At 44.8% G+C, this 24,816-nt stretch overlaps 1 protein-coding gene across 1 annotated transcript in view; it reads right to left on the bottom strand.

Annotated features, from left to right (window-relative positions):
* Positions 1-12,510: 12,510 nt before the first annotated feature.
* The window catches only part of LPAR1 (lysophosphatidic acid receptor 1), a 132,510-nt gene continuing 120,204 nt past the window's right edge, over positions 12,511-24,816 (bottom strand). Inside the window, exon 4 of the mRNA XM_073345599.1 lies at positions 12,511-14,050. Coding sequence (XP_073201700.1) covers positions 14,040-14,050 — 11 coding nt within the window. The 3' untranslated portion in view covers positions 12,511-14,039. The remainder of the gene's footprint in view (positions 14,051-24,816) is intronic.

Here is a 24,816-nt window from a genome sequence, read left to right as displayed (position 1 = left end):
GTAATAAAGATGATGACACACATTGTTGATGAATGCCTGCTGACTAGGTTCAGCGGTGGCCTAGAAGAACTGCATCACGCCACTGAAGATGCCATCGCTTGGCTAGAAGACAATGCACACGCTAAATAATAAATTAATGATCTGGATGATGGGATGGATTGCACCTGCAGCAAGTTTGCAGATGACACTAAGCTGGGGGGAGAGTTAGATACGCTGGCGGGTAGGGATAGGGTCCAGAGTGACCTAGACAAATTGGAGGATTGGGCCAAAAGAAATCTGATGAGGTTCAACAAAGACAAATGCAGAGTCCTGCACTCAGGATGGAAGAATCCCATGCATGGCTACAGGCTGGGGACCGATTGGTTAAGCAGCAGTTCTGCAGAAAAGGATTACCTGGGGATTACAGTGGATGAGCAGCTGGATAGGAGTCAGCAGTGTGCCCTTGGTGCCAAGAAGGCTAATGGCATATTGGGCTGCATTAGGAGAAGCATTGCCAGCAGATAGAGCGGAATAATCACTTCCCTCAATTCGGCACTGGAGTATTGCATCCAGTTTTGGGGCCCCCGGCCCAACTACAGAAAGGATGTGGACAAATTGGAGAGAATCCAGCGGAGGGCAACAGAAATGATCAGGGAGGTGGGGCACATGACTTATGTGGAGAGACTGAGGAAACTGGGGTTGTTTAGCCTGCAGAAAAGATGAATGAGGGGGGATGTGATATCAGCCTTCAACTACCTCAAGCGGGGTTCCGAAGTGGATGGAACTCAGCTGTTCTCAGTGGTGGAGAATGAAAGAACCGGGACCAATGGTCTCAAGTTGCAGTGGGGGAGGTCTAGGTTGGATATTAGGAAACACTATTTCACTAGGAGGGTGGTGAAGCACTGGAATGGGTTACCTAGGGAGGTGGTGGAATCTCCATCCTCAGAGGTTTTTAAGGTCCGGCTTGACAAAGCCCTGGCTGGGATGATTTAATTGGGGATTGGTCCTGCTTAGAGCAGGGGGTTGGACTAGATGACCTCCTGAAGTCCCTTCAAACCCTAATAGTCTATGATTCACCACCAGAAATTTTTAAATATATTTGGACAGAAATTAACCTTTCTGGGGACCCAAGCAGATTGTGTTACTCAGTCAGGAGTAAATGAGTATATCAGCAAGTCATTCATCTCTACTGTGTGCTACATTTCCTGGGGAGGGAGAAGTAAGGCAGTATTTTGTGGTTATCTTCCCCCCCACCCCTCAACCATCTCTCCCTATATATAGGATATAGGGAGGATGGATTCGGGGGGCGTGTAAAGGGGGGGGAGGAGAAAGAAAAAGTGCTCAGCTTTGGCCTAACTTTGCTGCCAATGAAAAAACTTCCATTGACTTCAGTGGGAGCAGAGTTAGTTACCACTGACTGCACTGGGAACAGAGGAGTTAGGCCAACACTGAGCGCTTTAGAAAATCCCATCCTAAATCTCAATTTTTATAATGTCAGTGGTTATGCAAGATAAAGCTTTACATCTAAGGTGAGATGAGGCAGGAAAGTTTCAATCAGTGAATGCAAGTTTATGAATTGCTGCATGTTATTCGTAAAGTTATATAAATGTGACCTGTGGCTGACCTTCCTTGGCAGCTTCTTGACTTGCAGTTAGAGATCTGCTGGCTACATTTTTGTTCTGGGGCCCAGACAGTTTGTCTAATTCCAGATACAGTACTCATTTTTGGCAAGCTGGATATCTAAACACCCTGAAACGGTCTCCTGGAATGGCTTCCCTTGAGAGTCATATACTTTCATTGGCAGATGAATGGAAGGCTTTTCGGTTCTTTTCCCCTCTTTTCCAGCTATAGTACATTTGTAAGGAACAACACTGGCATCCAGTGACTGGCTAGGATAACAACAGGTGATCCCAGTGGATGCCCCCAGCACAAATACAACATGCTCCTATGTATCCTCTTTAACACACACACACAGACACACACACCCCTGAAATATGGTCAAGTGGGACTGTGTTTCCTGTAGTCTTCCACACGTATCTGTATAAAAGCACTAATGTGCGACAGAGTCACAACAACGCAGTTACATTGTCCTGTCCTCTCCCTGCTGTCTACGGGGCAGTGTTCATCACGGTCTTGGAACACACTGCTGTGTTCAGGTTGGGAAAGAAGGAGCATTGTTCCCAGGCTCAACACTTCCTTCCTGGCTAGGCAGTTGCCAGCCCCAGCCTATGCTGGTAGAAACCGAAAGCTGCTGCCATCTGGTAGCTCTGGGGTTGGCTTTCATGAAATGAGCCCGTGGTCTCAGTCCAGTCCTAGAGAACAGGTCTATACCATCAATGGCATTATGTGGTAGCCTGTTGGAGGGCTCCACAGAGAGGCCAAGGCTTGAAGAGGCACCTTCTTCCTAGCTCTAGCCGTGCCCTGCCGAGAGCATGGGTAAAGCTCATTGGCAGGGTGGTATGGAAAAAGCTGTTGCTCCCCATGCTGAACCTGTTCTGTGGGTGACAGCCTCTAAGGCTGTCAAGCAGGCAATTTTCATCATCAGTCAGTTCACCCCCACCCAGCTGTTAAACTCCAGGGTCATTCAGGAGCCAAATGGGCACAATGGTGCAAGGTCTCCGATACCTATCTACAGTAGGTTTGCAAAGTGTTGAAGTGTGACTGGGATGGTTCTTGGAAGAATCAAGAGTGATGGACTCTCATAGTCTGCAGTTGTAAATTTACCCATACTCCTCCTCTGCGGTGTTTCAGGCATATCGATGGGATTGGGGTTCAGCTAAATGATCCAGCAGCATTTTGCCAGCACTGCTTTATTTAAAAGCCATTTACCCAACTGTCTGTCCAAATGAGACATAACACACACAGTAGCTTAGTGGAAATTTCATTAGACCTACCACAGTCAATTGATCGTTTGGCATTCTTCATGGAAGAAGGCAGACCCCTGTAAATGATATGCTGGATCACTGTGAGAAATGTTCTTGTATCACCATTATTGATGGATCAAGTTCTGACTAGTAATTAGTCCCATTTGAGTAGTTTATATGAGATGTTGACTACCACTCCCATGCACCCAACAGATGTCAATGCTTAACTGAGCACTGAAATGAAAGCATCTGGAGCTTAACCCATCTCAAGCACAAAAGGTTAGTATTTGACCGGGGAACCATTTGAACCTGCACATCAACAGATGCCTGGAAATGACACACCTACAAAATAAGTGTTCAAACAAATGGGATGTCTCTTAGAAATGTTCAGCCATGTCCTTCATTCCCTTGCCACACTGAGGCCTAACCTGGACTAAAATGAAAACAGAAATGCAGAATTATCTGTACAGTCAGAAAATTAGTGCCTGATCCAACTCCCTTTCATGTCAGTGAAAAGATTCCCATTGGTCTCAATGGGAGTTGGATACAGTCCACAGTGAACAGAAACATCTTATGGTCACTAAAGTTATGTAAACACAAAATAAGTACCTACTGCACATCAGTGATCTTGCCATAGGATATGATCTCCTCTGTTCTCATGAACTAAGCAGAGTCCAGGTCTGGCCAACATTTGGATGCAAGACCTCCAAGAAACCAGCCTGTTGTAGGAAATAGTTCTGGTGATTCAGTAAGTGACACTTTCCCCTGAATTAGTACGGAAGTAACACTCCTGCCTGATGCGTTGGGGGTGGGGACGGTGCAGTGTTACCAGTGGCACTGTCTTTCAGATGAGATGGAGACCTGAAATTCTTGTGTTTTTTAAAAGTCCTATAGCAATTTCGTAAGATTAAAGATTTTGGTCTTAGTGTCCTGGCCAAATCTGAATTTAGGTATTTAAATTTCCACTGCTGCTTCAACTAACAGTTATTCTTTATTCCTAAAATGCTTTGAAGCATTGCTGTGTGCCATTAAGTAGTTACAACCTTCCACCCAAGGGTTGCACTGGTTATGTTTCAGTGGGAAGCACAACGATTCCTAAGTTTGTAAGATGTTTGGGAATCCTTGGGATGTGCGATAATATATAAATGAGATCAGTTGTAGTGAAAACCATTTTCTATTGTGGGTCACTTCTTATAACACAGATGTTGTCATGGACTCTCACTCCAATCCTGCTTCCACACAGGTATTATACTAGATTTAATATGCTTTTTAATATAACCAAACAGTATTAAGGAAACAAGATTAAAATAACTCTTAAATGTGATGGGTGTTGCTGCTTGGTAACATCTGCTGCCATCCTCTTCCCACCACTCCTACCCCCGATTATCTGTGCTGGTTACTTTTATCTCTGGGTGCACAACTTCACCTCTATCAGTAGTGAATCTCCTCCATTTCTCTCAGACACTCCAGTGAGGAGTGTAGCATAAATGGTCACTAGAGAGACCTTCTGAAAACCCTAATGGACTCTGAGGGCTGGGGTACACTTAGCGGAAGGCATCACTGCTCAAAGACTAACAAAATTCTGACTACAGCAGCTCCATGGATCACCTGGATCACACAGTTTGGAGGGCCACTTGCTAGATACTGTTCCTTTCATGAATCTGACCCTCTGTCTGACCTTCATGTTCTGTCTGATGTGGCTCTGTTTCCACAAAGCAAACTGGAGAAATATGAAATGATTCATTGGCTTTCATGCTGATTGCCTGCAATTTTCACAATCCTGTCAGATTTGGGATCTTTCCTCCTCTTGATGGGCCTGATCCTGAGAGGTGCTAAAAACACCCCTTTACTCTAGTGGATATAGGACCAGGCCATATGTGCATACCCCCTCCCAGTCATATTACAAGGAGCTCCCTGTTTGGATTCAGAGGAGAATGAGTTGACACCTTTGCACTTTGAGGATAGGGTGAGGTGAAGAAAAACTATCACATTCAGTAGTGGTAAGATCCACTGTGGAAAATCCTGTGTGTGTCATCACTGTCCCACCATTCATTAGCTCTTGGCTGTCTATAGTACCATCAGTCACATCTCCCCAAGTGGCAAATGTAAGGGACCAAAGAGGCAAAATATTGTATGTTGGGGGGCGGAGGAGGGGGAAGAAACAGAAGTACTCTCTTTCCCTCCAAAAAAAGGCCAAGAAATTATGGTGGGGAGGGGATGTCTTGGCATGAGTATGCCTTTAGTCTACTGTGTTCAACACCGTGGAGCTTTGGCTTGGAAATGCATTGGTGCCAAAATACGATGCATACTCCAGTCACAGCAGTATACTGTAGTGTCACAAAGACAGCACAGCATACTTTTGGGGAGGAGAATGAAACAAGAACGGCAGGAAAGCAGCAATCATGAGGTGGGATCTCAATGACCATTGTTCACAGAGTCCTTTAGTACCATTCTGTCAGAACATTTTGTGAAAGAGGGGACTTGCCACCCAGAAATCAACTAGCTACCACTGCTTTAACCAGAGGAGCTGTCAAGACGTAGGGCTTTCATTTCCTGCTTTGTTCTTGGATCAGAGCGATTTTGGCCAACAACGTTTGCCAGGTTGGGAAGACTTAGAGCCTCTAAGCATCTGTGGGCTCATATACATCACATAGGATTACCCTTTTGCAGAGAGCATATTAGCTCATCCAAATGTTTAACATTGCAAATTACCAGGATGCAGAATTACTGGCAACACCATGTTGGTTGGGAAGTGGAAGGAAAGAGCCACAGGAACAAGGCATTCAATATTCCTGGTCAAATCATCAGCTCATTGACTCAGGCACCTTGCCTACGGAAGTGATCAGTGTTTCTGGAGAAGACAGCCCGCAGGCTAAAGAAAGCACATAGATAACTGTGGATTGGAGGGGGATTAAAATACCCCAGTTTGGCCACATTTTTCAAACTGTGGTGCCTAAATATGGATTTAGGAGCCTAATTTTAGGGATCTAAATAAATGGACTAATTTTCAGAGATGCTGATTGCCCACAGCTAGTTTTAGACACCTACATTAGAAACTGGTGGCCTACGTACCTAGCCAAAAGTCTCATAGAATCATAGAAGATTAGGGTTGGAGGAGACCTCAGGAGGTCATCTAGTCCAATCCCCTGCTCAAAGCAGGGCCTAATTCCCCTACTAAATCATCCCAGCCAGGGCTTTGTCAAGCCTTACCTTAAAAACCTCGAATGAAGAAGGAGATTCCCCCACCTCCCTAGGTAACCCATTCCAGTGCTTCACCACCCTCCTAGTGAAAAAGTTTTTCCTAATATCCAACCTAAACCTCCCCCACTGCAATTTGAGACCATTACTCCTTGTCCTGTCATCTGCTACCACTGAGAACAGTCTAGAGCCATCCTCTTTGGAACCTCCCTTCAGGTAGTTGAAAGCAGCTATCAAATCCCCCTCACTCTTCTCTTCTGCAGACTAAATAATCCCACTTCCCTCAGCCTCTCCTCATAAATCATGTATTCCAGTCCCCTAATCATTTTTGTCTCACAAAGAGACAAAGCCCAGCATGGAACCCTGATCATGAGACTCTCAGTCCTGTGCCTCAACAAGTCCATCCTGCCTCCCTCATTATTACACCCTAAATACATAAAAGTTGTCAGATAGTGACCCTTGCAGAGATTACAGCCCTGCTGAATAAGGCTCAAATTCCTGGTGAGTGGGATGATCCAGGGCTGGAGGCTGTAATACCATGATGGCGCTTGGGCCTGCGAATAAGGGATTGTTTTCAATCTCATTTTGGAACACTCCGGCTGGGACATGTCTGTATGCATTACATTAAATCTCTAAAGGCTCCCCTGGCTTTTGCAGAATCAGAGATTTGTTCCTGGAAGTTGGACGCAGGCCTCGTCTGAAGGAGCTGACTTTTGAGCCTGTACAATAAATCCTTGGCAAGAGCCTCAAACTTTAAAATAGGCTCGTTCTCTAAAAACAAAGCCAGAAGGTCCTTTTTCACATAACGTTTTTATAAACCACTTCAGGAGGAGAAGCTTTTTTTTTTTATTAATATATTTTAAACAATGCACAGTAAAAATATGAAGGACCAAGACTAAGTTTTAACCATGGGAAGCTCACTGTGGCAGTTGAAGTAATGAACAGAGGGCAAAAGACAGTTTGCAGTGATTGAGCTGAGGGATCCCATAACCCTAGGAAGATAAGGACAAGCACAATGGGGCTCTGATCCTGTTTGAGGCCCTGGAGTGTTAGAATAATACAAATACCAATAATTCTAGATTAGAGGTCTCCTGGTATTTTATCCATCCACTTTGAACAGTAACTACACAGTTTTAAAGTAATAGTTTGCATTAGGGTGACCAGATGTCCCAGTTTTATAGGGGCAGTCCTGATAATTGGGGCCTTTTCTTATATAGGTGCCAATTACCCCCACCCCGATTTTTCGCACTTACTATCTGGTCACCCTAGTTTGCATTCAAGAAATGCCTCAATTTAAGCATTCCCCACCCACGTTTTTTGGCCAAATCTAGAAATATGCTGAAGTCCCATGCCTTTTTCCAGCTGTTTTGACTCTCAACTGGTGGTTCTGTTTGAAAGTGGGAAAAGGAAAAGTTTTCTTAATGGTTTCTGGAGATTGTGGTAAGTGACTGAAACTTTAGATGCTGGAGGACTCATAAGATAGTCTAGGAATTAAGGGGTCCTTGCCAGTGGACTGGGGAAAAACCAAGTTCTGCTTAATTTAATATACTGTACTCTTCTCAACTATTGTATACATGACAGGGAAGTCAACTCTGCAAAAAATGGGCCATTTCAACTGTTTCAAAATGCTCACGTCAGGACTTTGCTTAAGCAATTCCTCTGCAACAGAGGATAGTTAGTCTCTGTGGAATAGGTTAGGTTAAAACTACATTAGAAAGATGCCTTTTAGGAAAATAAAAGTTAACTTAATAGGGCACATGCATCTTTGGTGTAATTCCAATTGAATGAGTTACATCATGGATGACTTTGACCTTAGCTGTTCACGGAGAAGGATAGTCCAATGGTTAGGGCAGTTGTCTGGGACTCGGAAAACTAGAGATCAAGTCCCTCCTCTACCACATGTTTCCTCTGTGACCATGGGTATGTCACTCCATTTCTTTGTGCCTTAGTTTGCCATCTGTCAATGGGGATAATGGCACTTTTCTACTGCACTGGGGTGTTGTGAGATTAAAGGTGCTCAGATACAGCAGTCATGAGAGTCACAGGTATCTTAAATAGATATAATTTTAAGCATAAACAAAGCAGGGTTTAACACAGGAGCTCCCCAGGAGTACTGATCCTGCAAACACTTACTACTGGGCATAGCGTTCATAATCACGATTGCTTCTATTGAGAACAGGACTGCACATGGCAGTAAGCACTATACCTGGTAAGTGTCTGCTGGATTGAGTCAATACAGCTAGTATGAAGAGCATGAAGTCTCCTATCTTCTACCATGTTCACACAAAAAGCACCTTTAACCCCAGAAGTGGATCCCAACATCCGATAACCACTCCCTCCATCAACAAATCTTTCCCTCCAACACTACACATGTTCTAATAAGTCCTTATGAAAAGATGTCAAGTGATACAACCTTCACATACGGCATATAGAAGAATCTCATTAATTTGTATTTATGGTACTATGAATTACTGAATGTTGTGATTTAGTGAGTGAATAAACACAATAAAGAAAATCAAGGATGCTGCATAACAGGAGACTAGTTAAAATATTTTGACAACAATTTTTATGATACTATTGAAAAATGAGTCAAAAGTATAGAAATGAACTATGAACTTGTAGAAAACAAACCAGACTATTTTACAAAAACAACGATGGTTTGGTAATACAGGGCCCAACTGGAATGCTGTTTTATCCAATCTTTGTTGGGATATGGGGAGAAACCACCATTTCTGATGTGAACTGTACTGTATGCAAATTAACAACATGAAGATTAGCAGGGTTCTACTGTACTTTCTTTTGCGCACACAACATTCTTTGCAGCGATAGAGGATTTTGAAAGATAAGAATAGACGTAAGCCAGTAATTCCAAAAAGATACAGAACACTTTTTAAAGCTATTCTGCAGTAACTAAACAATGTATAAGCAAGATATATAGTCCACTGAAGAGACTTTAGCCAACTGGGACCTGCATTTGACATTACAAAAAAGTGAAATGGGCAAACAGAACATATCAGAGGCATCTGAAATTAATGTGGGTTGCAGCATATGCCATATTCATCTCATGCATGTAAAAGTGTGCCATAGTCTGCTATCTTAGAGTATACTAGGATACTAAAGCAGGATTGTAGCATTATTATAAGCACTCTGAATCTAAAGTGAAGTAAGAACAACAATTTAGAATAACTTCACAATCATACTGTAACGGAGCACAGACTCACCACTGTGGCGCCTCCTGCCAGTCTCTCCGGGAATTAGCTCCATTCTAGCCGTGGAGCGCCCTCTGCAGGTGGTGTCCCATCCATTGCATGCTCTGCTGTGCTGTCTGGGACCCACGTTGCTCCCTGGCTTGTGGCGTCTTCTTCTGGATACAGCCCGCCAGGTGTGATCACCTGCCACCCCAAAGTCTAGTCCCTTGCCTCAGGGACAAGGCACAGTCCATTGGCCATGCTCCTCTATGGTAAGGTGCAGTGTAAGAGGAGGACCCAGACCCATCCACTACTCTGGGTCCGAACACAGGGACCCTCCAGCAGCAGCCTCCCATTGCCCTCCTTCTATCCCCTCTTCTCTCTGTGTACCCTGAGCCACTTCCCCTTAGCACTTTTTGTGAGCGGCCACTGCCTGGCAGGTACTAGGCCAAAGCCTGAGCAACACTGCTCTAGCCTGGATGCTCTGTCTACATGGAGCCAGTCCTTCTCCCTTGCTTGTCAGGAAGAGACTGCTGTCTTCTGCTTTGCAGCCTTTATATAGGGACCAGCCTGGCCCTGATTGGTTGCCTTTCTGCCCTTCTCTGATTGGCCAGGTTCTGCACAACTGCTCCAAGGGCTGCCATTAACCCTTTGCCAGCCAGTGAGGGGCAGCTACCCCATCACACACGCTCCTCCTTAAGACCACACACCAGGGGCGGGGTGTCTACCTCCCCAGCTTCCCTCACAGCTGGGCGCACAGGAGATCCCTCTCCTGTTGCAGGCTCTCTATTCTCTGGAGCAGCCTGCATCCCTCTTCCAGCGTTTGGGTCACCACCGTAGCCTGCTCAGCTCCCGCGTGGGTTTCCCTTCCCGTTTGGGTCCCTACTGTAGCTCCCCCAGCTCCCAGGTGGGTTCCCGGGTTTAGCTGGGGCCTCTTTGCCCCAGTCCCCATCTCTTTTTGGGCCTCAGCCTTTCCTGTCCCTCCAGCCTGGGCAGGCTCAGACTGGGCCTGCTGCTTTGGCCTCCCCCTCTGTCTCTGGGAGCAGTGCCTTTTTAAATGGCCCTTGTTGTGGCAGTGAAAGCACCTCCTGTGCCTTCTGGGCCCCTTGCCCCAGCCTTCCCACAGTCTGTCCCTGGCTTAGCCCTTCCTTCAGGGCTAGCCTGAGCCCTGCAAGTCCCCTGAGGGCACTCCCTCTTTATGTGCCCTGATTTCCTACAGGCCCAACAAGCCTGAGGCCCCTGTTTCCCTCACAGGGGGCTCTCTCCCAGTTCTTTCCTTGTCCAGGTGTGGCCTCTGTGCCCCAACCCGGTAGGGGCACTCCCTTCTAAAGTGTCCCATTGCCCACAGGCAAAACAGCTCTTCTGCCTTGGCACCGGCCTCCCACCCTTGATGTCTGGCCTCCCAGGAGGTCCATGTGCCCATCCCTGCAGCAGCCGGCATAGTCCCCCTGGCTGCTTGGAGAGCTGAGCTGCACAGGTCCTCTGGTAATAGTCCATCTTCTCCGCCCTTGGTCTCTCAATTCTCTAACATGGCACAGTTTTCCCAGTCCTTACTCTATTCCCCTCGTATCATGGGTGACACAGTGTATGCCTGTTCTTTTCGTTTGTTCTCCCTGTATACCCTGGGCCACTTCCCCTTGGCCCATGCACCTTCTTGGCCCTTTTTGTGAGGGGCCACTGCCTGGCAGGTAACAGGCCGGCGCTCGCCTGCTCCCGCGAGCCTGCCCAGCACTGCTGTAGCCTAGGTGCTCTGTCTACAGGGAGCCAGTCCTTCTCCTTTGCTCATCAGGAAGAGACTGCTGTCTGCTCTGCTTTGCAGCCTTTATATAGGGCCCAGCGTGGCCCTGATTGGCTGCCTTTCTGCCCTTCTCTGGTTGGCCAGGTTCTGCACAGCCGCTGCTATTAACCCTTTGCCAGCCAGTGAGGAGCAGCTGTCCCATCACACATACTTTTCAAAAATGCGTTTGTTACGGTTCGGAGGTGAAGCTGTACCTTTGTGTGTGGATGTGCACTCTCTCTCTCGGCACCCTTTCCACATGACAGGCCGACCCCTGTACTTCTCTCACGGTGGAATCCTGCAATTCACACCATTTTTAGACTGTACTGACCAAGGTAAAGCATGCCCCATTTATCAACCACGTCACCTGTAGTTTGGGCCCCTGCTATCAGGAGCTGCAAAGCGCCATTTAAAGTGGGTGTGTATGGCGCATAGGTATGCACACTCCTCCTTGACCCTCCTCTTCCCCTCTCAGCCCCCTCCCCACAACAGCCTGACCCCCATGGCTCTAGAGTCCCTACACTTACCCACTCCAAATCTGACTGTGGGGGGTTGTGGCCTCGTGCATGAGGTCGCAGCATCACTCAAATCTGGGCCAAACCTGAGTGGCGTGCCAGGTTGCAAAACCACCCTGCATGCCAGGTTGCAAAACCACCCACCCAGATTTGACCTGGCCACCCATCTGGCCAAAAGCGAGTGAGTAGCATTGAGACCTGGCGCATGGGGTTACAGCGCCACTCAGGTTTGGCCCAGTGAAAACCGGCTGGGCCATGGCCTGGGTGGCTCCCTTGCTCTGTGGCCTGTGCCTGCTTTAGACTTCTCTCCTGGCGCTCATGAACGGCATGAAATCACAGCGACTCAGGACAGCTTCTTTAAAACAAGTATTATTTATCTGGCCACTCAGCATGTGGACAGATAGCCTAGAATATGGAAGTAGAGTTGTGATCTCTTGGGTATTTCAGGTTCATGGGCCTCCAGACAGAGACTTGTCGTGAGTACTTCTACTGACTCCAGTGAGACTGCGCACCTGTGTAAGGGTGACAGGGCTGGATGCTGGAAGCCTCCATACGCCTTTAAGAAACAATATGGTTCTAAAAATGGCCAATAACGAAGGACATGCACTCTGTTTTAATGTTTCCTCAGAGCAGGTAAGTGCTGTTACAGACATTTGGAAAAAAATGAACAAAAACAACACTTCAGGTGAAATCCAGGACCCATTAGAGTCAATAAGCATTTTGCCATTGACTTCAGTGGGACCAGGATTTCACCCTTCATATTTTCACAGGCTACACTTTTACTTCCCACAGCCAGCAAGTTGTCCCAAAGCCCCAAACCAGAACAAAATAGAGTTTCCAATCACATTTTCTCCCCACGGTATATCAATAGTGTATAGGACTAGGATAGGTTTCAGAGTAGCAGCTGTGTTAGTCTGTATTCACAAAAAGAAAAGGAGTACTAGTGGCACCTTAGAGACTAACCAATTTATTTGAGCATAAGCTTTTGTGAGCTACAGCTCACTTCATCGGATGCATTCAGTGGAAAATACAGTGGGGAGATTTTATATACACGGAGAACATGAAACAATGGATGTTACCATACACACTGTAATTAGAGTGATCAGGTAAGATGAGCTATTACCAGCAGCAGAGAAAAAAAAAACTTTTGTAGTGATTATCAAGGTGGGCCATTTCCAGCAGTTGACAAGATCGTGTGAGGAACAGTAGGGGTGGTGGTGGGGGGAAATAAACATGGGGAAATAGTTTTACTTTGTGTAATGACACATCCACTCCCAGTCTTTTTTCAAGCCTAATGTAATGGTGTCCAGTTTGCGAATTAATTCCAATTCAGCAGTCTCTCGTTGGAGTCTGTTTTTGAAGTTTTTTTGTTGAAGAGTTGTGACTTTTAGGTCTGTAATCGAGTGACCAGAGAGATGGTAGTGTTCTCCGACTGGTTTTTGAATGTTATAATTCTTGACTTCTGATTTGTGTCCATTTATTCTTTTACGTAGAGACTGTCCAGTTTGGCCAATGTACATGGCAGAGGGGCATTGCTGGCACATGATGGCATATATCATGTTGGTAGATGTGCAGGTGAACGAGCCTCTGATGGTGTGACTGATGTGATTAGGCCCTATGATGGTGTCCCCTGAATAGATATGTGGACACAGTTGGCAACGGGCTTTGTTGCAAGGACACGTTCCTGGGTTAGTGGTTCTGTTGTGTGATGTGTGGGTGCTGGGGAGTATTTGCTTCAGGTTGGGGGGCTGTCTGTAAGCAAGGACTGGCCTGTCTCCCAAGATCTATGAGAGTGATGGGTCGTCCTTCAGAATAGGTTGTAGATCCTTGATGATGCGTTGGAGAGGTTTTAGTTGGGGGCTGAAGGTGACGGCTAGTGGCGTTCTGTTATTTTCATTGTTGGGCCTGTCCTGTAGTAAGTAACTTCTGGGTACTCTTCTGGCTCTTTCAATATGTTTCTTCACTTCAGCAGGTGGGTATTGTAGTTGTAAGAATGCTTGATAGAGATCTTGTAGGTGTTTGTCTCCGTCTGAGGGGTTGGAGCAAATGCGGTTGTATTGTAGAGCTTGGCTGTAGACAATGGATCGTGTGGTGTGGTCTGGATGAAAGCTGGAGGCATGTAGGTAGGAATAGCCGTCAGTAGGTTTCCGGTATAGGGTGGTGTTTATGTGACCATCACTTATTAGCACTGTAGTGTCCAGGAAGTGGATCTCTTGTGTGGATTGGTCTAGGCTGAGGTTGGTGGTGGGATGGAAATTGTTGAAATCATGGTGGAATTCCTCAAGGGCTTCTTTTCCATGGGTCCAGATGATGAAGATGTCATCAATGTAGCGCAAGTAGAGTAGGGACTAGGATAGTATCCCTTTAAATAGTTTGTGAGCCCTCCTTTGGTGCTCCCTGTATTCAGTGTTTCAGAAAACAGCCAGAGCAGGCATGTGTATATGTAGCTAGGCCTTGCATGTTGTGAGTATGTAGTAAATGTATTTGATCCCCTCTGTACCCAGATGGTTCCTGTACATTACGCTTGTTCTGTAAAAAACAAAAGACACACACAATTACTTCCATGACCCTAGCCGATTTGAAAGAGAGATCAAAACCAATCAATAGATTTAAATGCAAAAGGTCTCTTTACTTTACTTTACCCTTTACTTTCTTTGCTCTTTTCAGGGATGGGGTTAATTAAGATAAGTCAATAATCCTTTCAAAAGCCCTGTCATAGTATTTGTGCTCTACATTCACTTCGTATTATTATTATTAATTAAGACTATGCCTCATTCAAAATTGCACATGCAATTTCACACCTAATTTTTGCAGGCAACTATCATCACTGCATATTCAAGTGGGGCATTTACTCAGGTTAATAACCAGCTACTGCCATCATGCATGCAAATCCTCACTTAGATGATTGTGTGTGCAAATTAGATCCACAATTGCATGCATGTTTTTTACATTTGTACACATACAGTTGAGCCCTATGTTTTTGCTGGAGAAGGGAAAGGACATGATTTGCAGTTCTTTTTGTTTGTTAAACAAACAAATCAGGAGATTAAAATTTGAAATGTTCTAAGAGTTTCAAGACAACATCTAGTCCAGGCTCCATATAATGACTGTCCCTCCCTGACTTTTTCTAATAATCAGATCCTCTTAAGCCATAATGGCATCATGGAAAAAAGGAGAACTATCAATGTTATGGTCAGTTGAAAACAAAATAGGGCCCGATCCTTGGCAAGAGATGCTCAGCAAGAGAACTGAGCCCTTGCTGAGCCAAAACAAACCTCAAAAAAAAAAGCAATAATTCCACATCCTCCATATTAAACAAACATTCCATTCAGTTTATCGACTTACATTGTTTTATTGCTTTGGTGTCCAGATTCTAAATTAAGTCCTACATTTTATAGGAAACCAGAGGTCAAAAGCGATCCTTCAAAAGCAATAGACATCTCTTGGCCTCTGCATGGCCTTTTGGACCACCCACGATCTCCTTTATTGCATGTTGTGGGCATGCTTCCAAAAAGAGCGGAAGATCAACTTCAATAACAATGTTAAACGTAAATTTTAAAAAATCTTTGTTCTTAGAACAGACTTCCAAAAATAAAAATAATGTTGAAAGGCAGCAAGGTGAAACCTCCATAAACTAGTGTTTTATGAGGGACTTCTCTGCTGCTTTCACCGACATATTGCTACACTTTGAACCACATTGTGACTATCCTTCTCTGGCTGTACTAGATGTGTCACTGGCTCAGAGAAGCTTCTTCCTCCATTTGTGCACCCAAACAGGAATTAGGTGTAAAACTAGTTGTAGCCAGCTCTCCAGGTTCCCACCTGAAAACCAGCGACAGAAAAGTGGGTGCTGAACCATTTTTAAAGGAGTAGGTTGGGATTTTCAAAGCAGCATATGGGACTTAAGCACTTGACTCCTACTGGAATTCAGTGAGATTTGAGTAAGTGGTAAAATAGGTAGGTAAGGAGGTAAAATAACACAGCTCTCCCTCCTATGCTAAAAGTAGAGAGAAAACTCCCCACTTCTTTTCTTGGTTTGTGTAAATAGCACTCTTCCACGGCTCCCTATCCTGTTTCAATCTGACAGTGTTGCCAACTCTTGTAATTTTATACCAAGTCTTGTGATATTTAATGTTTTTCTTAAAGCTCCAGCTCCAGGAGTCATGTGATTAGTTGAGAATCTTAGCTTTCATTTGCAGTAAAAGGTTCTCTTCAAGTACAGTGAAGTCAAAGCATGCAGAGAGTAGGAATTGGTAATAAGAAGTACTGCCACCTAATGGTTAAACTTTTATCCTACATTCTAACAGACCATCTACAACTAAAAATTCAAATACACCACAAATATTCATCATTCTCTGATTTTATACTGATTGTCCTAGTGTCCACTCAACAACGAGGCACAACTTTTAAGGAGAGACATTCCAAACCACACTTGCAACTGACTAATTTTTTTTGTCATTTCCCTTTGATCTCCTCATTTCTGAATTATTTTGTCAAATCACTGTTCCTTACATGTATGTAACTCCTGTTGCAAAGAGGGGAGTTGAATGGATCACTTAAATTACTCTGTAAGTGCTACACTGCTGAGGGGAGGAGGTTCCATATCTATGTGCGGTTGATAACTCTGATATCAAATATCTTCAGTTTAGAAGTCAAGAGATGATTATTTTCTCATTGCTATGCCTGCAAAATCAGCTGGACTCTAGTAATCAAGCTGCTCTTTCTGTGTTTTACCTTTTCACCAGTAATATAGATTCTGCAGTCAGATCATAGCTGGAAATTTGGTGGGTGATGCAAGAGGCAGAAGAGCCTCCTGCTCTTTCATAGCTGCAGTAGGCCTGCTGTGCTAACAGGAGTCAATAAAGGAAGCAGATATGACTCCGAGACATTCAGGGAATCGAATAGCAGAGTAAGAAAAGGGATATTTTTTCCCTTGGTCATTTTCCTAATCATAACCACTCCTCAATTCTGATCATCATGACCTGCTGAGAGGAAAGTACATCCCACAAAAAGGCTGAAGAGTCCATCTTAATATCACATGTTCCTATGTTCCTAAAACTGAATCAATATCCTGCCAGTTTGTCTTCTGTTCATTGCCCTGCTTTTGTATAAATTAATTAAGAAATTATGCATCTTAAAGGTCTTTCTACTTTGATTTAATTAATCCAAATAGGAGGGGTTACTTTCTGCTTTGTGGGTTATGAGTTTGTCTAGCAGGCTAACATGATCACCAATTTAAAATAACCAGACACACCAAGAAGGAGGTTGTACAAGACGCAGACAAAGAACACAAGTACCCTGCAGTTAACTAGCAGAAGTCTAGAGACAGGCCTTGTTATCCTTACCACAGGATTTTGTGCACAAGATATAATAATAAAAACTCTGAGGTGCACTTTTAAACCATTTTAAATGACTTTACAGGATGTAGCAGATACAAAGCCAAGTGTTTGGAGCCAACTTGAAAGACTTGGGCTTATGCTGAATGTGTATAAAAAAAATCAGTGGATCTATAAAATATTGGTGATAGTGGAACCCCAAAAGGTTTGACGAGTTGGACCAGATGCTTTCCTGAAGCTTATCTAAGTCACCTGGATCAGGCTCTTGCATGAGATTTCTGCTTTCAGATGAGCTAGAAATACCACAAGAGACTCTCAAATATTTTGGTTCCTCTGTTTCTTTTGCCAGCCAAAAGCATAAGCACTAGAAAATGACTGAAAAAGGGGAAACCAAATATTTTCAACACTTAGAGACATTGGGGTCAGGACAGATGAAGACTTGGGTGAAGTATCAGTTCTTATTTTATCTAATGTGGTTGGCTCAGCCCTATTTTAAGCGTGTTTTCAGTGGGAACAAGATTGGGACTAACGATGACATGACACCTGTCAACTTCAATTGGAGCAGGATCAAACCCATGGTGGTAATGTTCATAGATTATCAGAGTTGGAAGGGACCTCAGGAGGTCATCTAGTCCAACCCCCAAAGCAGGACCAATCCCCAATTTTTGTCCCAGATCCCTAAATGGCCCCCTTAAGGATTGAACTCACAACCCTGGGTTTAGCAGGCCAATGCTCAAACCACTGAGCTATCCCTCCCCCCTTGATACATGTGCAACAATGTTAGGATACATTCTCGATCAGGGTATGTGAAAAGATTGGGGGTGCACACAAACAAACCCATTCTTGTATGGCTGAACTCCCTCCCATACCCCAACCCGCTGCCCCAGCCTGGAGTCCCCTCCCACACCCAAACTCCTTCCCGGAGCCTGCACCCCACTCCAAATACCCCACACCCTGCCCTGCCACATCCTTCACCCCAAACCCCTCATCTCCAGCCCCACCCCAAAGCCTACACCCCCCGCCGGAGCTCTTCCCCTTCCTCCCGCATCCCAACCCCCTACCCCAGCCCGGTGAAAGTGAGTGAGGGTGGGGGAGAGCAAGCGATGGACGGAAGCGGGATTGGGGCCTCAGAGAAGGGGTGGGGCAGGGGGCAGGGCAGGAGTGTATGGTTTTGTGCAATTAGAAAGTTGGCAACCTTATGTACCTTACCCATCCCCTGGTTCAGAGAACAGGCCAGAAGGCTCCCTTGTCCTGTTCCTATGGCCGCTTCTTTGTGCTCCTCCCTGCAGCCCCCGTGTGAGCCCAAGTTGCTATTAATTCCATAGTTGCATGCAGTGTAGATTGCCTCACCCACCTTCTCTCTTTTCCTATTAACTCCTCATTTATCAGGGCCAGAGAGGGCCTCTGTGCCAGGCCTTGCTCAAATGTTGTAGATTCCTGCTCATCCTGCTGCATTTATTGAAGTAGGCTTGTTGTTGAAATGGTTGTTAGGTGGGACTTGCTTTGTTAAAAGGATGGACATCTAGTTCCCCAGCAAAATTGGACCATTTTCAAAAAATCGAAAAGAAAGGCAAAAACCAGTTTTCCAATTTTATGTTGGCTTTTTCACATCCTTCTAAAGCAAACCAGTTGAACAAACCCTCGGAGCCTTCTTTTATACTTTCTCCTCGGGAAGATGGCCTGGCCTGTTTCTTACAGAGGAATAGGGACAAAGCAGCATATGTTTTATGGGCTAGCCATAAGGCATATGCATTTTCCAGTGGCCTCACAGGTGGTTTTGTAATCTGGAGTCCTACCTATCTCCACATACCTTGCTGCTTGGCAGTCACACATTTAAGGCCTTCTCAGTGAGCAGTTCCACATTGTTACTGGCTATAGGACTCTAGTATCATGCTATTTTTAAATTAATACACAGCCAGTTTTCCCTCCCTTATGGAAAAGTCATATAGAGTTTAATAGAGCTAGTGGACTAAATTTTGCCTGCCTTACTCATGGTGAGTAATGTCTTACCCTGTGAATAGTTCCATTGACAACAATGAGTTGTGGCACAAGGCACTCCTCAGGGTGAATAAAGATGGCAGAATCTGGCCCTAAAGCAATTTGATTTTGATTTTCTGCTGGTTGAACTGATAGAGGGTGGGACTGCAAAGGGTATAGGGTTATTTTTTTGCTTTAAATATTAAGATATTTCAGGCAGAAAAATATTCTTTTCCCTCCCTCTGGTTGTACTATGGCCTTTCCCTACATTTGTCCCACAAAAGCACTCCCCCACCAAAGTTACTGTATATCACTTCTTCACTTGTCTCATGTTTCCCCTCAGCAAATGTACATCTAACTCCAGTGTCTTTTAACTCATGCATCCGATGAAGTGGGCTGTAGCCCATGAAAGCTTATGCTCTAATAAATTTGTGAGTGTCTAAGGTGCCACAAGTCCTCCTGTTCTTTTTCCAATGTCCTTGTGACTGCCCAAAAATTCCTCCCAGACCAGTTTCCTGGAAACCAAGGGTCAGCTCCAAGATTTCTTCATTAATCATTAAGCTTACTGCAGCTAGCACCTACATGACATATGAGTTCTCTCAAACGAAACCCAGCACAAAGTGACCTCACACCTTTTCATATGCCACCCCCCTTTGCCTGCATTGCCCTCTCTGTACTCCAGGTGTCTCACTCTCTTCCTCCACGGCTTTATATCCATGATCCCTTGCATACAAATGAGCCTGATCCTGGAACTCTTAGTCAAATAGTCCCATTAAAACCAATATTAGAGAGAGAGAGAGAGAGAGGTTACACCTACATATACAGTCAAATCAAGTATGTTAATCTAAGTGTCTTATACATTCACTAGCTGAGGGAAGGACATTGTGAAAGTCAATGAGTGAACCAGGAAGGCCTTGCTGAATGGTGCAGTTGTATGTGGCCAACATCTTGCAACTGGCCACAGAGGCAAAGAGAGAAGTAAACAAAGGCCCCACTTATTGTCATTCTCAACACATCTGATCACTCTGCTTTTGAAGCGATTGAGCTTTAGAAGCAGAGTGATTAGATGTGCTGAGAATGACAGCATGGACAGTCAAAACCAGGGGGAGCTGTCCAGAGATAGCCATTGGCTATGTCTGATGCTTGTTCTTGCCACTCAGTATGCTGCCTGGAAGTCATATTGAGACTCCTTAGGGGAACTATCCAAGCGGGGTGCTTTGAGTTGAGACAATGGCTTGGACTACTTGCCTGAGAAAGGATTAGAGGATCAGGTTCATCCAATAAATAGGAAGACATTTATATTTCGATTTGAGCATGTCCATTTTTTCATGGCACAGCAGCAGAAGAGGAAAATATAACAACAGGATAGGGAAAACTCCTAGCACAGCAATAACATGAGCAGATGACTGGAAAAAAAGTCAAGTAAATGCACAATTAGCATGCAGCTTCTCACATTCATATTGATGGCTCCCCACAGTCCTGCTCATATTTTTTTCCAGCAAGATCATTTCAAGTGGTGGAATCCAGAGAGCAGCTAGCAGCATCTAGTCTGATTCACATGCCCTCAGATGCAACAGGCAGGTTTATAGCTAAACCAGTGTCCTTTGAAGCTTAAAGGTATTTGTCCAAAAGCATCTTGACAGGCTCAGCAGCTGAGTGAGATGGAACTTTCTGCTTGACAGTTCTCACCATCATCAAATATGTGGATCATGATTCTAACATATCATGTCTCAGACCACAGTCCGAGTTTCTTTCCTTTGACGTAGGTGGACAGGCATATTAAAATTTCCCACAAATTTCCTCCCGTACGTTGGATTTTTTAGACGTTTTAAAATCTAAATTTGCTCTCTTCATTAAACAAAACACAAAATTCTCCAAATCAATCTTTCTTTTGTTTTGGTTTTCTACTCGGGCAGCTATTGTGACAAATCATCCTACTCTTACCCGACATGACTGCTTTTACAAAACTAGTTAGGCATCGTTATTACCAGCATTTAGTTCTATTGCATTACAGCTCCTAGAGGCCCCCATCAAAGATCAGGGCCCTGTTGTTCTAGGGGCTGAACAAACATATAGTAAAGAGACATTCCCTGCCCACAATTAAGGACAAGACGCAACAGGTGGATGAAACAAATGGTAGGAGCAGAGCAGAGAGAATGAGGTCACAAGATGAGCACATTTTCACAGAGACTAGCTTTTGCCGGGGACAGAACAGGAATGGAGTCTTAGAATTTAGTAAGTAATCTAGCTAGGTATGTGTTAGATTATGATTCCTTTAAATGGCTGAGAAAATAGCTGTGCTGAATAGAATGAATATTCCTGTCTGTGTGTCTTTTTTGTAACTTAAGGTTTTGCCTAGAAGGATTCTCTATATTTTGAATCTAATTACCCTGTAAGGTATTCACCATCCTGATTTTACAGAGATGATTTTTTTTTTTACTTCTATTAAAAGTCTTCTTGTAAGGAAACTGAATACTTTTTCATTGTTCTAAGATCCAAGGGTTTGGGCCTGTGGTCACCTATGCAAATTGGTGAGGATTTTTACCAAACCTTCCCCAGGAAGTGGGGTGCAAGGGTTGGGAGGATTTTGGGGGGAAAGACGTGTCCAAACTATGTTTTCTCAGGAACCCAGATAAAGTTTGGTGGTGGCAGTGGAAGTCCAAGGGTAAAATAGTTTGTACCTTGGTGAAGTTTTAACCTAAACTGGTAAAAGTAAGCTTAGGGGGTTTTCATGCAGGTCCCCACATCTGTACCCTAGAGTTCAGAGTGGGGAAGGAACCTTGAAGTATTCCTTTTCTTTTTGCGAATACAGACTAACACGGCTGCTACTCTGAAACCTGTACATACCATGTAGATCACCTGCAGCCTCACTGTCCTCACATGACAATGTTCTGTAGGTATAACCCATGCTTGGTCGTCCTCTGATGACCAGACCACTTATAGAGGTTTGTATTGATGCCCCAGGTTAGGCTGTCTACAGGGTTGACCCTGCGACTTCTGGATCTAAAAGCATGAACCTCTGTCACTTGAGTTAATCAACCAGGTCTCTTAGCCCAAAGGCAGTAGTGGACTCAGACAACCTCTAGAGGGGGGCTTAAGCCAGTAGAGGGAGATTAAGAGATACACTATATTAGCATAGGTTACACTAGCGTCATGGGAGAAGCCAGTCTTAAGGCAGGATTAGGAGGAGAGGAAGATAATGGCTCCACCATTCTTACAGGAACGTGTTCCACCCATAAGGGGTGGCCTGGAAGATAGCATGGAGGTTCTTGAGGGAGAAGTAGGCTAATAGGGGGTGACTATTGCAAGAGGCTGATAATGTGATAAGATGGGTACATTTGACCAGTAGGCTGGAGCCAAGCTGTGATGTTCCTTAATAGGGCGACCAAGAAGCTTGTATCTGATGAGGTGGAGCTAGGGGAACCCCTGGAAGGATTGAAAGAGGTGGTGATGTAATTGAAACTGTGAATAAATATCTCAGCATCCACAGGCTTGGGAAAATGTGGAACTCGTACATTGCTCACATCAGCCTGCAAAGAGCAGGTTTCATCTGTGGTGCTCAGGGTCCCCTTTCAGGTACAACAATAAAAAGGCCAAACAATGTTGATGACCCATTGAGGAACTGCACACACTCGCAAGGCTTACCCCTGGAACTGGGTACAATAGAAACCTCTCATCAATAGCATTAACAATGGGAACTGTTTGACCCAGGTCATAGCAAAAGAGCTTTCCAGCAAGTTGGAAAACAATATAAAAGGGGGGGGGTGATGTCATGACTGGGCCCCACACCTGGAAACACCTGAGGAAAAAGACTGAACTGGGGGAAGTAGAAGGGATGTCTAGCCTGTGTATGGAAGCATGATGGACTGTTTGTACTATTTAAAAGTGAGTCACTGCTTGATTCAAATCCTATCTAGTATATAAGACTTAGACTGCGATTTTGTTTATTTCTTAGGTAACCATCTTTGATCTGTTTGCTATCACTTGTAATCACTTAAAATCTATCTTTCTGTAGTTAATAAATCTGTTATATATATTTTTACCTAAAACAGTGTGGTTCGAGTGAAGTGCTTGGGGAAAAATCTTAGCTCAGGAAGGAGAGTTGGTGCCCGTTCACTTTCCTTTATAGAAATGATGGACTGGGTAATAACTCATATATACTGATCAGGCTTTTGACCGGGGCAGGACGGTACAGCTCCGGGGTCCTGGGCTGGGGAGCTAGCTGGAGCCTCTCTATTGTTGCTTCATGAGTGGCTGGCAGAACATTCATGAACACAGCTGGGTGTGGCCCCTGCCAATGGATGTTTGTGTGAGGGCAAGCTTGGAGGGCTTTGCAGCCTGTCACAATGTCACAGTGTGAGAGGAAACCCAGACCGGTAAGACAGAGGGCTCAGTGATACCCCGGGTCCAGGTGGCACCCCGGGATGGGGGGGTATCACAGTCTGTCTGTACCAACACCAATATTCTGAGCCTTCCAGTTCCCCTTCGATTGCCATTTTAAACCATTCTTTTAAGTATAATAAAAACATATTGCAGGCTAAATCTTGACATGGCAAGTGCCAGACTGAGAGTGTTTTATCTTTAAACATTACAAACAATATCCTGAATGAGTGGAATGTAAAAAAACAAAAACAAACTGTCTGTCATACTCAGTGGGGTTTTTTGGTTTTGTGTTTCGCATTTGTCTAGTCGTATTTTTATATTTACAAAATACTAATTTTCCGTGCAAATTATTTCCTTTGGCTAAATTACAACACGGGATGCCTTAAATACATCGGGATTTAAATATTGCACCGTGTGCTGGTGCAGCACCATCGTTTTAATGAGGGTTATATGATCAGGAAAGGTCATTAAGAGCATGACTGTCAAAGCGCATGGCATCCAGCTACACACACAAAATATCAGATGAGGCTTGGTGCCTAATTGGCATGTGCATAAACCAGGACTGTGCAGGCAAACTGGGGATATGCACATGCAAACGATCAGTTAGACATATTTATGTATGCATGTCTCCAGTTTGCACATACAGCTGTGCTCCCAAGTTAGGTGCAGAATTGCGTGTGAATTTCGTGCCCAGTTGTGTTTTTCATCATTTGAAAACCAGGTTCCAGAGGTCATTAAGTGAATCATAGAGGTAAAAGATGGAAAAGCCCTTACAGTTCCTATGAACTGATACCCCTGCCCTCACAGGAATGTCCCTAACAATGCTTAGAACTGGCCACACTCTGGATCTGCTAGTTGGGTTGGGATTGGAGATTGAATAGCCACAGCATTGTCCAATCATTGTTTCCTGTGGTTTAAAGTTGGGGCCAGTTTCTCCTGTTGGGGATGAGAATCAGGACCACCTGGCGATGGAAAAGGGGAAGTTTGCTCCAGGCTCCCAAAATGACAGAGAGGTGGGTAGGCCTAATTTGAGTGAGTCATTGCAACCTGGCTCATGGGTTCACAGCACCACTCAGATTTGCTAGTTCAGGGAGTGACTCACCTAATCTGGCAGGGCTCAGATCCCACCATCATCGCTGCTGGCATCATCTTGCTGGGCCCAAGGCAACCTGCCAAGCCAAGAGCTGGGAAGTAGGAGTGGGATTGCGGGCCAGGGATACCTCTCCCACTGGCAGTGGGGCTGGAGCTCAGGGAGAGGTTGGACTAGGAAAGGTCTCACAGCTGTACTCAGGGTGAAAACCCTCATCCTCTTGGGGATGACAGTGACCCTGCAAGCCTTGGCCTTCTCTGACCCCCCATTTCCTCCCATCTTCTTAACACTTTCATCTCCATGGTAATTTTTTTGGAAGGGTGGGGGCCTCCATTTCAGATTTTGTCCCAGGCCCCCCAAAACTTCTGTGCAGCTATGCTGGGGATCTGTTTGGGGCTGGGGATCTCATACAGCCCGAGTGCTCCCAGACTGCAGTTAGGATGAATAGCATGTGGCCAACAGGCCTATAATCTATCAATGGCTGAGCGCAACTTCATAATGATCTCTTG

This window comes from Lepidochelys kempii, chromosome 5 (genome assembly GCF_965140265.1).
Source record: "Lepidochelys kempii isolate rLepKem1 chromosome 5, rLepKem1.hap2, whole genome shotgun sequence".
Lineage (NCBI taxonomy): Eukaryota > Metazoa > Chordata > Testudines > Cheloniidae > Lepidochelys > Lepidochelys kempii.
This window is presented reverse-complemented; position numbering and strand designations above follow the sequence as displayed.